Raw genomic sequence first — 13867 nt, forward strand, 5'->3', positions numbered from 1 at the left:
ACCACGTGATCGGCTGTGTCAATCACAGCCGATCACATGAGCGGCTCCAGCGCGAGATCGGGGACGAGGCTCGTCCCTCGGACAGAGCCCATCCCCGATCTAGGTAAAGAAATGAAATTGGCTCTTTACCACGTGACCGGCTGTGTCCAATCACAGCCGGTCACAAATGTCAACAGAACACGGTAACTAGCTGTCACCGTGTTCTCCTCCTCACACACTGATCCTGTGTGAGGAGGAGATTGCGGTAACAGCTAGTTACCAAATACAGTGCACCCCAAACACACTGATTGTACCCCCCAATAAAGAGCACCTGTCACTAGCCCATCAAAGTACCTGTCACTAGCCCATCAAAGTACCTGTCACTAGCCCATCAAAGTACCTGTCACTAGCCCATCAAAGTACCTGTCACTAGCCCATCAAAGTACCTGTCACTAGCCCATCAAAGTACCCGAGTACCTGTCACTAGCCCTTCAAAGTACCCGAGTACCTGTCACTAGCCCATCAAAATACCCGAGTACCTGTCACTAGCCCATCAAAGTACCCGAGTACCTGTCACTAGCCCATTAAAGTACTCTGATGACAGGTACTCGGGTACTTTGAGTACCCGTCATCGGAGTACCCGAGTACCTGTCACCTACCCATCAGAGTACCCGAGTAATCCACCTGCTCATCAGAGTACCTGACACCTGAAGTACCTGAGTACTTGCCACCTGCTCATCAGTACTCATCAGTACCTATCAGTACTCATCAGTACCCATCAGTACCTATCAGTATCAGTACTGATCATCCGTACCCATCAGTACAGTATCAGTACTACTCATCAGTATCTGTACTACTCATCAGTACCCATCACCTGCCTATCGGAGTACTCGAGTACCTGTCACCTGCCTATCGGAGTACTCGAGTACCTGTCACCTGCCCAGCAAAGTACCCGAGTACCTGTCACCCTTCATACAGCCACCATGTCCAAGTCCAAAAGGTTTATATACGTCCTCCGTTTAAACCTAAATACCGGTGTTATGGCAGCAGATAGCTGCCATAACCCTGGTATTTTTTTAAACGGTGGACGGTTGGCTTTCCGATAAGGGTGGTCCTAGTGGCGCATTCGCCGTGGGATCACCCTTCCGGGATGGCGGAAGAGGTGCCCCCCCCCCCCCGTTCCGGTCCTTCTCCCCGCTTACCGGACCCGCCGGCAGCAGGGAAAATGATCCGGTCCCGGATCCTCACAGACAGGATGTCGAGTGAGGGCAAGCTTGCCCTCACTCGACTCTATGGTCTTGGAGGACCAGAGCTATGGCAAATGTCTTTGTCTAGCAACCGGTTTAAAGGTCCCTTTTTTTTTTTTTTTTCTCATTTTATTATTATTATTTTTTTTTTTCCATCTTTTAGTGTACTTGTGAGATCTGAGGACTTTTTGACCCCAGATCTCACAAAAAAGAGGTCCTGTCGTGCCTTTTTCTATTACAAGAAATGTTTACATTCCTTGTAATAGAAATAAAAATGATCAATTTTTTTTTTTTTTAAAACGGTGTAAAAATAAAAAATAATAAAATAGTAAAAAAAATAAAGCGCCCTGTCCCCGTGAGCTTGCGCGCAGAAGCGAACGCATTCGGAATCCCCGCCCACATATGTAAATGGTGTTAAAACCACACGTGAGGTATCGCAGCGATCGTTAGAGCAAGAGCAATAATTTGATTCCTAGACCTCCTCTGTAACTCTAAGATGGCAATCTGTAGACCTTTTTAAAGTGTCGCCTATGGGGATTTTTAAGTACCAAAGTTTGTCGCCATTCCGTGAGCGTGCGCAATTTTGAAGCATGACATGTTGGGTATCTATTTACTCGGCGTAACATTATCTTTCACATTATAGAAAAAAATTGGGCTAACTTTACTGGTTTCTTATTTTTTAATTCAAAAAAGTGTATTTTTTTTAAAAAAAAATTGCGTTTGAAAGATCGCTGCGCAAATATGGTGTGATAAAAAATACTGCAATAATCTCCATTTTATTCTCTAGGGTCTCTGCTAAAAAAAAAAAAAAAAAATATATATATATATATATATATATAAAATGTTTGGGGGTTCTAAGTAGTTTTTTAGCAAAAACAACTGATTTTAACTTGTAAACACCAAATGTCAAAAATAGGCCTAGGCAAGTGGCTAGGATGCATGATGGTGCTCCTTGGATGTTGTGCCCCTCTATATGGCTAGACTGTGAAAAAGTCTCACACATGTGGTATTGCCATACTCAGGAGGAGTGGCAGAATGTATTTTGGGGTGTCATTTTTTGCTATGTGTTAGGAATATCCTATAAATTGACAACTTTGTGTAAAAAAAAAAAAAAAAAAAAAAAAAGTATTTATTTTTTTCCCATATATTCCAAAAACTTGTGGAAAAAAATGACATGTTCAAACGACCCATAATGCCTCATAGAATATACGTTGGAGTGTTTGCTTTCCAAAATGGGGTCATTTTGTGGACTTTTCCATTGTATTGGTGCTCTAGGGCCTTCAAAAGTGTGATAGGCAGTAAGAAAGTTTTATGTGTATTTATGCTCCTAGAACGTCTGAAGGTGCTACTTGGATGTGGAGTCTCTTTTTGTGGCCAGGTTGTGTAAAAGTCTCACACATGTGGTATCACCATACTCAGGAGGAGTAATAGAATGTATTTTGGGGTGTCATTTTTGCTGTGTACATGCTATGTGTTAGAAATAGCTTATAAATTGACAACTTTGTGGGAAAAAAAAGTTTTCTTCATTTTCATTTTCCCAAGAATTGTGAGAAAAAATTATAACTTCAAAAAACTCACCATGCCTCTTACTAAATACCTTGGACTGTCTTCTTTACAAAAAGGGGTCATTTGGGGGGTATTTGTACTGTCCTGTCATTTCAGGGCCTCAAGAAAAGAGAGGCCGTCAGTACATCTGGTGTGATAAATTTTCAGTAATTGGTACAATAGCTTCTAGACTCAATAACTTTCACACAGACTAAATAATATACACTAATTTGGGTTAATTTTACCAGAGATATGTAGCAGTATAAATTTTGGCCCAAATGTATGAAGAAAAATTAATTTTTTGCAAAATTTTATAATGGAAACTAAAAAAGTGTTTTTTCAAAATGTTTGCTCTTTTTTTGCTGATATCACGAAAAAAAAAAAAAAAAACCCAGTTGTGATCAAATACCACCAAAAGAAAGCTCTATTTGTGTGAAAAAAATGATAAAAATTTTGTTTGGTTACAGTGTAGCATGACCGAGCAATTGTCATTCAAATTGTGAGAGTGCTGAAAGCTGAAAATTGGTCTGGGCAGGAAGGGGGTCTAACTGCACTGTATAGAAGCAGTTAATCTAGTTAATTTTTCATATAATCTTCCTATGATAATCAATCTTCCAAATTCTTTGTGGTAGTGCTGTTTTACCAAAATATGCAGAAATGCATATTCTACCTTTGCATATTATTCATAAAAAGTATACTCTTCAGCAGAGAAATATGGATGTTGCCATTGTTGCTGTCCTTATATTGCTAGTTAAGAACTTGGTATTTCTGAATTTTTTTTTTTTTTTTTTTTTTTAAATCAGTAACTCTTCATGCATCTTCCTGGCAATCTGGGGGTACTATAGTTTATTACAGGAAATCTATGATAAAATATGGTAGAGACATCCTGCTTATAGTATCAAAGGTTTCCTTTAAATAACTATACTTTTTTTTATATATTATATATTACATTTATCTTTATCTTGTTTTTATTGTGTGTATTTGGTAAAAGCAGGTGCCTTGAATCAATTTTTTTGTATTTATTTTGGTGCTACTTGCCTCCTGCCAAACTTCCATTCATTAGCTGTGTACGATTTTAACTAATTTCAATTGATAATTCCAGATTAGCCATAGTTTTTTGTTAGCTTTTCATTTTATTAAAATTCTGCAAGTTTTGCTATCTTTGTCTTCAAACATAAGGCACTTTAAAGCTAAAATACACAGCATCTGAGCACCAAAAATGCTATTTTTTTAACTTTTAACTAGGGATGCACCGAAATGAAATTCTTGACCGAAGCCGAATAATAATGAAATGCTTGGCCGAAGGCTGAAGGCCGAATACCAAACGCGGTGTTTCGCATTTTTTCCATTTATTTTGCCAATTTTTTCACCATTACAATAATTAAATGGTAAAAATTTGCTTTTTACTATTTTGTGTTGTTTTTCAGATAAATAAATCAAATAACAAAAATACAGTGCCCTGATTACATTGCTGTGTCCCCGGCGGCTGTCGGCTCCCCCTCCTTCCTCACACTGCAGTGTCTGTTTTTTAGTGGAAAAACACTAAAGTTAGCCCAATTTTTTTTGTATAGTGTGAAAGATGATACACAAAGTAAATAGATACCTAACATGTCACGCTTTAAAATTGCGCACACTCATGGAATGACGCCAAATTTCGGTACATAAAAAATCTCTATAGGCGACGCTTTCAAATTTTTTATAGGTTACCTGTTTAAGCGTCGGTTCACACTACGGCGATCCGACTTAGGGGGCGACCTGCGAAGTCGCGTGCACCGCGAGTTCGGCACGACTTGCACGGACTTCATAAAATGAATGTATGCAAGTCGCTCCAGGTCGCCCCGAAGTAGTACAGGACCCTTTTTCTAAGTCGGAGCGACTTGTGTCGCTCCTATTAGAACCGGTCCTGTACTACACTATGGGACGCGACGGTGCGTGACTTGTCAGGCTGACCAAGTCGCCTGACAAGTCGTACCAGTGTGAATGGACACTTACAGTGGAGGTCTTGGGCTAGAATTGTTGCTCTCGCTCTAATGTTCACGGAGATACCACACATATGTATACGTATGGATTGAACACCGTTTACATATGTGGCCATGACGTACGCATATGTTTGCTTCTGCGTGCGAACACGCGGGGACGGGGGCACTTTAAAAAAAGTTTTATTTTATTTTTACACTTTCCCTTTATTTTTCTTTTCATTTACTTTTATTCCTATTGCAAGGAATGTAAACATCTCTTGTAATAGGAATAGTGAATGACAGGTCCTCTTTATGGGGAGATCTGGGGTCCATAGGACCTGAGATCTTACAGGCTGGAAAGCCTGGAAAAAAAAAACGATCTTGGCTATTCAGCTGAGATCAGGGCAGTATTAAACTGCTAGGCTGGGCGTGACATTATTACGTCGCGCCTAGGCCTCCGAGAGTCAGAGACTTTCGGGGACCATCTGGTTATCGACAGTCTCTATGGTGAACATCCGCCAGCGGCCGATTCCTTCTCCAGCTTGCCAATCGCATGGGCGAACGTAGAAGCATCGGCGGGGCGGGGTTGTAGAGAATGTCCATTCAGATATCCCCACTTAAAGCCCTGGACGTCATATGACACATGATAAGAAAATCGGAAGTAAAATTTCATCCGAACGACCTGCCGATTTTCGGATTGTTAGTATGGTGCTTTCGACAGCCGATTACGAATTTTCGGACGACAAAATCTGGATGTGCAGGCAATAAAATTTTTATCGTACGTCAACACAATGTCTGATTTTTCGTTTTAATTAGTACAGTTTTCTTCCGAAAAAAAAAAATCGTAAGAGCAAGACTAGGCATGCTCATAAACGAAAGAACACATACAAAACAATTCAACACATGACATCACTTCTGAAGTTGAATTCTGTTGTACGGGAATTTTCGTATGAAAGTAAGCTCTTCACTTTCGGTATGAGATTAGCATGCAACAAATATCGGACACAAGATCGTTCAATAATCTGATCGTGTTTACGAGGCTTAAGTCTCTGTTTCCACTACATAGGTTGAAAAAAGACACAAGTCCATCTGGCTCCCCCCTGTCTTGTCCCATGGGAGATTGCTCTTGCTATTCTTTTAAAACATGTCTCCCTTTCTTGCGTCGCTAATTGTGCCCTAGCCTTTACTGTTCAATTTCAGGTACAGTGATGCCCCCTGTGCCTGTCAGGACCGGTTGGAGTCTCCAATTTATGCTTGCTCCCCTTTAAAACTGCAACCTTGCATGCATCCTTTCCCATTTAGGAGAGGTGTGGCTCTAACTCTGCTCCCCTCTCGCTTGAACTACTGCTGCATGTGAAGTTGAAATGCGAAACAGGAGATTGTGCACTCTGGCGAGACTCCACTGGTCCCGGTGAGCACAGGGTGCACCCACTTACCTGAAGTCGGCCAGCGCAGCTGGGGCACAGTTAGCAGAGAAAGGATAACATTTTAAAAAGAATAGCAAGAGCATGCATGTCATAAGTATCCCATTTAATTGGCCATGATGACATTTTAGGTATCTGTAACCTTTTGGTTTAATTTTATAGCAAGAGCTATAATACTATCTCCTGAAATTACCCTCCCCTTCCGCTGGAAAGGTATATTTATGCATCTTCTCTCTTATCCCACTGCATTAAGCTGGCTATATATAGATCGAATCGTGGCTGGTTTAGCAGGGACCAGCCATATATGGGCAGGTTACATGTACCCAAGTGGATTAATCAACTTGGGTACAACCATCACGTTGGATTCTACATGCGATTATTACTAGCTGCTATTATAGCTGCGAGTAGTAATCGCTCTGTTCTCCATGTGGGTGGGGTCAGGGGAAAATCGCTCTTGTCTATGGGGCAGCTTTATTCATGGAGCAGGATTTCTGCATATGGAACATATAGCCCTTCCCCATGTGACAGTGTTTGGACCTGAGGGGCCAATCCCCAGGACTAAACAGTGTAACATGAGGTGTGTGTGTGTCATTTTCCCTGAATGGGCAAAGTCACCACATCTCCTTATAAACATTCAAATATGTTGCTTTATTACTGTACCCTTTTTTTTTTTTTTTTTTTGACACACTAATGCAGAAGAAATAAAATATTTACTGAGACCATGACACTAAATTGAGATAGTCTGTAAAGGATAAATTCTAATTGGTGGGCAGTGACTCCAATTTGTATCCTCTTGCAGAGGCATGGCCACCCCTAATATATAATGCTTTCAGATATTCTGGCCTCCCAGTCCCCGCTACACACTGGGGCGGTAGTTCCAGCCAACAGCCTGTCACTAGAGGACTATGTTGCTAGGCCTCCTTGGTCTAGCACATGGTTGCTTTAAGCCAAAAACTGTTCACCATCTAAAGTACATTTGTACAGTATTGTGTGTAAAAATGACCACATCTCAATTAACGCATGCAACTGTTTATACATGTATTGTGTCCATGATTGCAATGTGTTTGTGAGAAAATGTATATACTGTAGATAAACACAAATATGTACAGTAAGGTACGCTTACAATATCACTCTGGTTACATTCCAGATCTGATTGTTTTTATTTTGGCAATGCATGATTTCTATCCTCAACTACTATCACTTTTTAAAATTCAGGGCAGCACTTTCTAGGTAAATCCTCTTACTGTGGATTTGAATTTCTATAGACTGCTGTCTGCCTTGAGGTATTGTGTGTCGTCTCTGAACTGCAGTGGCCTCTCCTGCATAATAACCATTTCACACAGCAGTAGCCAGCTTCAGTACCGCAATATTTGTATGAGGTGCAGATGTTTTCTAGCTGCTGCTTTTGCAGACAGGGGATTTTGAAATTAAGAAGGGTTTTCCTTATTTTCATCATCGGTGAGTGTGTTGTTCTGTAGCATTGTGTTAAAATGTTGTATTCTCTCATCTGCCTATTCTTTTTTTTACTGTACCATCTAGCTATTCAGCATATGCTTGTTATCGTAGCTTGAACCTTGCTGATTTTCTTTCCTTTGCGTTTTAATGACAGGTGTATGTATTGTTTTCAGTATCCAGTTATTGGTCTGGGTTTTATGTAATTGATTATTCTAATTATTCAGCATTAATGGTATGTGCAAAATATATATATAATTTGTTTGTTTTTTTGTAGGTCTACCTTTGCTTGTTATACCTTTTCAGTCTTTTTTTATTTTTTTTTTATTTCGTGGGTCTTGTATTTTGAGGTCACTTATTAAAAAAAAATAATTAGTTCTGAGCACACTTTGCCTTTTCATAACATTCAAATTACCATTGCATACATTGTATTTGTACCACTGGATTATGTGCTGCTTGTTGTGTTAATTTGCATAATGTTCTGTCATTATCTCTGTGCTATTATTTAGTTCATATTTGGTGATTTTTCAAATTCCCTAAGTAACATTGCCATGGGAACAGTCCCAAAGCTGCACAATCTAGGCATGTGCATCAATTCACAAAGGATGGATGCATTTATAGGTATAAATGCAGAAAGATCGAATATTTCCCTTTAAAAAAAAAAAAATCATGATAAAACGTACCATTGCGCCCTCACAACCTTAAATTTAAAAGCATGACTTTTGTATTTAAAACATTTGGTTGCAATTCTGTGTTATAGGAAAAATGTCTTCAAACTGTGTGTCTTTTGATTTGGTGTACTATACAACCTTAATAATGTCAGTATGTCGTGTGGTGTGTTTTTTTTTTTTTTCTTTCCTCTCTTTTGAGGGGGTATGCTGATCATTATGCATATCAATTCCTATTGGTACTGACCTGACAATACATATAAAGAACTGCTGTGTGTCTTAAATTGATTGTTAAATGAGAAAAAATACACTGAATAAAAGACTCCTATTACCTCTTTCCACAGCATTTTCAGTTGGCTTTGATTGACTGTAATCCCTGCACTTTGTCCAAAGCTGAAAGTAAGTGTCTTTTTTTTTTTTTATATCCTTTTGTGTTTGTGAGGCTATTCTGATAAGGATATACTATTTTCAGTTCTATTCATCTGTTCAGTGATGGTGAATTGCAACTCTATCTCTTTTCTTACATGTCCTCTTAAATCAAACTACTTGTATTTTTTCTTCAGTATTGGGAAGGTACCACCCAGAAGAGACAATTAGAATGTATTGGTTCAACAAATTTTGTTTTGTCTTCTATCTCCACTGTTTTTCCTTCCGATATATTTAGATGACAAGGAAGGGTCCCTTAATCAGAGGACCACCTAAGGATATCATAGGCTCTCCTATATCTTTCCGATGTTTCTGATGTTTCCAAAAAGATGTTTAAATTGTGTTTTTTTTTTTTTTTTTATTCTTTTTTTTTTTTCACCCTTGCTACTTTTGCAAATCTGTTACATATAGAGAGGTGAGACTAAGAATGCTTACACTTCAGTGGTTTGAGAATCTCTATATTAAAGCGTAATTCTGGAACAGATACTTTAGTTAATTAGGATGGGTCTTGTTTCCTCTGCTAAGTTATAAACAATGTCCAGATTGCTTTACTGTGCTCTAAAATCAATGTTTTTCATTCTGCTGGATGGTACAGCAGGCACCAACCTTCATAAAAACACGCAATGTTATGTGAATGGCTAGGGAATGGGACAAATAGGTGGAAAAATGGCACTAGCGCTGCAAACTGAGACCAGCTGCTCTAATGGACAGAGGTGGTTCTCCCAGCACCCACTGTCACAATTTGAAAACTGCATGACTGTGCCGTCGTCCACCCACATGGCCATATGTAATTCATTCAGTTTCCTGTAAATGGATAGAAGTACAGTCTACCATTGCGGCTGACGGCTTGTAGTTCTCAATGAACTATGGAGGCGCTGTTGAGCACTCTAGTAGTTCATTGATTCTTCCTGCTCTCAGGTAATTGGCTGCTTGTACAATGTACAGGCAAACAACTATCCTGAGAGTTTGCAGGAGCCTGAGATTGCACCCACAATCTGCTGATTGCAGATACAATGCTTTGCAGGTTCCTTCTAGAAAAAAATAATGCACTTTTTTTTTTTTTTAACCGGCCAAAAAAATGGTGCTTTTTTTTTTTTATTTTATTTTTTAATGAGGTGGACTTGGCTTTTAAAGTATAACTAGTTTTTAGTGTTGAATATAGTTGAGAGGGTTTAGAACCCCTGTCTGTTTTTGTTGCTTTCTGTGCCCCGGTTAAAGGAGATTCCCTCCTTTTTGTCCTGTTTACAATTATCATTGAAAGTGACAGGAAAAAAAATCCCAAAAGTTTGGGTTGTGCCCAGAAAAGCAATAGGGGAAAATTTTTCCAATGGGGACACTAGTTCTGGTGACCTGTGGGGTCCCCAAGAGATTCCTTTAATTTTCTTCCTGTTAAGCTATGGGACAGGAAGTGAAGGCAAATCTCTCCAGTGTGTCAAAGATGGCAACAATAAACCTTACAGGGGTTTTAACCCTCACTCTATCCAAAATAGAAAAAAAAAAATGCCTAAAGTTCTACTTAAATATATATTTGCCTTGAGTAGCACAGTTGGTTTACTTTCACTATCACTTTCTTTATTGTATTTCAGTATGCTAAAGTGACTCTGCTGCCACATAAAATATATATATATATATATATATATATATATATATATATATAAATATAAACCTGCTCCTTGTAAAAGAAGAGCTAATATAAAATCTTTATTTCTCTTACGTCCTCCGACAGTCGCCGCCCATTCACACAGTCTTCTTCACTATTGGAGTATTGCTTCCTCTCCACAGGAGTTTCTAGGCATAAGACTTGTAAAAGAACAATTCATCTACATAGTCACACCCATGGGGGCTGTCCTTCTAGTCCAATACCCCCTGCAATAGCCATCCCAATTCAGTTTGTCTTCTGCCTAGCTTAGGAATGGATAGGCTTCCCTGTGCTGAGGCTAGTCTCAGCCTTTCTCTTTTTCTCTAATTTATTTTCTGAAAATGTCATTTTTTCTTTGCTTTGCTAGCTGTTTATTTTATCAGCGCTAGTTTGTTGGATCTTTGGATGAAGATGGCGTTTGAGGAGCCGGGAATCTGACTGACCGTCCTGGTTCTCCAGGACAGAGTGTCAGATGGAATCCCAGCCCGCCATCGAGCGTTTCGCAGGCTATGTGTTCACCCTGGCCTAGCAAACGACCCATCCCTGTCCTCATTGATGCAGCCTTGTGAGGTGGCTACCTCACTGGACACAGCATAGGTTCGTCCGTGCACTACTAGTGTCCTGCGTTTCTGGCTGGCGGCACTCCCCTGCCATCTGAGGGTGGGCGGTTTCCCGCTTGATATGAAGCACCCCACGCCATCGGGTACAGGTAAGTACATTCTGTGTGGGGACTCTGTCTGGAGTCGGCAGTCCTGTGTGTCTGTGGTGTCCCTTATGTCTGTGCGTTTTGGGCTCCCTGTTCCCGGTCCCTGCGGGGGTTTTATTCTCTCACAGCAGCGCTGTGTGGGGGATTGGGGGGTCCCTCTCCTAAGGTCACTTTAGGGTGCTTGGAGGTGCAGACACATGCGGCGACCGCTGCGGGGTTAAAAACCGCCTGTCCGCCATTTTAGGTGTGGGAAACAGGTCTGGCTTCATTATGGGCATTTATACAGAATGCTATGTAGTGATTTTGGCGCCTTGCGGCGCCATCTTGCATGTGGCATTCGATCGTTCAGAGCACATGCCGGCGGCCATCTTGCCGAAGCCTCCCATTTGTTTCAATAGGCATCCATTTTCCCTTGGCATGCAGCCTAAGTTCAGCCTCCAGCGGTGACATCACTTCCTTTCTCACTGAGCCGACCGAAGGAGCTGGTAACACTGTGGGGTTCTGTCCTGCTGTTCTTTTCCTGTCCTGCTTTGTGCAATCTTCCTGGTCAGTTTTGTCCCTGCGGGGGGTCTGTGTCTCACGGTCTCTATAGCGGTGTGCTGCGGGGGTCCGCGGCGCTCTTAAAGGGCCAGTTGAAGAAAAAAAAACTTATTTCTGTTTATGGAATCCCAGGACAGCAAATTCCCTCCAGCTTTGGTGGGGGATTCAGGGTCCTCTGAATCCTCTAACCTGACTAATTTGGCTGCTGTTGTGGCAACTTTGGTGTCAAAAATGATGTGCTGATGACTGAACGTGCTGCTAGGAAAAGGCCTAGGATTTCCTTTTCTTCTGATTCTGAGTGTGACATGGTTGCTGTAGGTAGCGTGGCCCTTTCGGGGTCCTCTCTCTTCTCAGGACCCGCAACAGTCTGAGGGGAAGGCGGAGGTTGCAGGGCTGGATGACTCACACCCCCCCCCCCCCCCGGGCGCCCAAGGAACGTGCAGCTATGGATGAGTTGATCCTAGCAGTAAAGGAAACACTACATTTCGAGGATGAGCCCACTCCTCCGGGCGTTGTCTTCTTTTGGTACACACAGGACCCGCAAGTAGACATATGCCGGTTTTCGGTAATTCGATATATCGCGGTATTGCATACCCACGGTATTGTTATTGTGGCATTTTTAAAATACCGAGTTTCTCTGTCAAGTCTGCCTGACTTTAGAGATGCAAAGATGTTCTTACCGGAGGACAAGCTCCGGACCCTGCACAACGAGGTCAGGTCCCTCAGGGACAACAAATCCTCGTCACTCCGGACCTGTATGCGGTCCCTGGGGTTGATGGTGTCCGCTTTCGAGTCGATACCATTTGCACAGTTTCACACGCAATCTCTCCAAGCGGAGGTCCTTGCCAGGTGGGACAGACTTTGGACCGGAGAGCGTCTGAGTCGCCAAACCAGAATGGATCTCTTGTGGTGGCTTCAGTCCCTGGCGGTGTCGGACGGAAAATCCTTCCGGTCAATTCTGTGGACGTTAATAACCACGGATGCCAGCCTGTCGGGCTGGGGTGGCGTTCTGGGCAACCTGTCTGCCCAGGGCACTTGGTCGGAGGAGGAATCCTCCCTCCCAATTAACATTTTGGAATTAAGAGCGATCAGGCTGTGCTTGATCCATTGGTCGGATCGTCTTGGGGCCGCCCTGTACGGGTGCAGATGGACAATGCCACTGCGGTGGCATACATCAACCACCAAGGGGGCACCAGGAGTGCCCGGGCAGCCCAGGAAGTGACCAGTATTCTGTCGTGGGTCGAGTCTCATGTCCCGGCGATATCGGCAGTACACATTCCGGTTGTGGAGAATTGGCAGGCAGATTATCTGAGCCGCCAGACCCTGGACCAGGGGGAATGGTCCCTGCACCCGGAGCTATTTCAAATGCTGTGCGCGAAGTGGGGATCCCCAGATGTGGATCTGTTAGCGTCTCGGCTAAACCACAAGGTGGAAAGGTTTGTGGCAAGAACGCGCGATCCTCTGGCAGACGCCTCGGACGCTTTGGTGGTGCCTTGGCATCAGTATCGTCTGATTTATGCCTTTCCTCCTTCGCAGGTTGGCCTCGGAACAATCACTGGTGATTCTGGTAGCGCCGGACTGGCCTTGCCGGTCCTGGTACGCGGACATCGTTCACCTGGCCGTAGAGCCTCCGTGGCGGCTGCCAATGAGAGAAGATCTGCTGTCTCAGGGACCGATCTTCCATCCTGCTTTACAGTCGCTGGCTTTAAAGGCATATCTGTTGAAAGCCAGGTCCTGAGAGACAGGGGTCTCTCCTCAGAGGTCATTCCTACTTTGATCAAGGCTAGAAAAGCCTCTTCTGGTAAAAATTTATTACCGTACATGGAAAGCTTATTTTGCCTGGTGTGAGTCCAGGGCTTTCTCTCCTCGTTCCTACTCGGTGGCGAGGGTGTTATCTTTCCTCCAGACTGGTGTGGACCAGCGCCTTGCGTTGGCCACGATTAAGGGCCAGGTATCTGCACTGGCTGTTCTTTTTCAGCACCGTGGCGTCTAATTCCTTGATTCGCACCTTTATTCAAGGTGTGTGTCACTTGGCCCCTCCCAGAAGGGAGCCCTTACCTCCATGGGACTTGAACTTGGTTCTGTCCGTGTTACAACGTTCCCCGTTTGAAAACATCAGGGAAATCTCGTTACCTCTGCTGTCTAAAAAGGTTGCCTTTCTGGTGGCGATCACTTCAGCTCGCGGAGTGTCGGAGTTGGCGGCGTTTTCTTGCCGTTCCCCTTACCTGGTGGTTCATAAGGATAAGGTGGTCTTGCGACCTAATCCATCCTTTTCTGCCAAAG

General features: G+C 42.6%; 1 protein-coding gene across 6 annotated transcripts in view; it reads left to right on the top strand.

Moving 5' to 3' along the window:
* Positions 1–13867, top strand: part of KDM6A (lysine demethylase 6A) — a 794872-nt gene that overhangs the window by 601951 nt on the left and 179054 nt on the right. For 5 of the 6 annotated variants that reach the window (XM_082247554.1, XM_082247553.1, XM_082247555.1 and 2 more), the window contains one exon: positions 8618–8672. In XM_082247554.1, the coding sequence (XP_082103680.1) occupies positions 8618–8672 (55 nt within the window). Of the gene's footprint in view, positions 1–7483; positions 7612–8617; positions 8673–13867 lie in introns of those variants that run through there. The other variant, XM_082247558.1, reaches the window with a different exon arrangement.

The sequence above is a fragment of the Pelophylax lessonae genome, assembly GCF_965119305.1.
Source record: "Pelophylax lessonae genome assembly, chromosome: 2".
Taxonomy (NCBI): domain Eukaryota; kingdom Metazoa; phylum Chordata; class Amphibia; order Anura; family Ranidae; genus Pelophylax; species Pelophylax lessonae.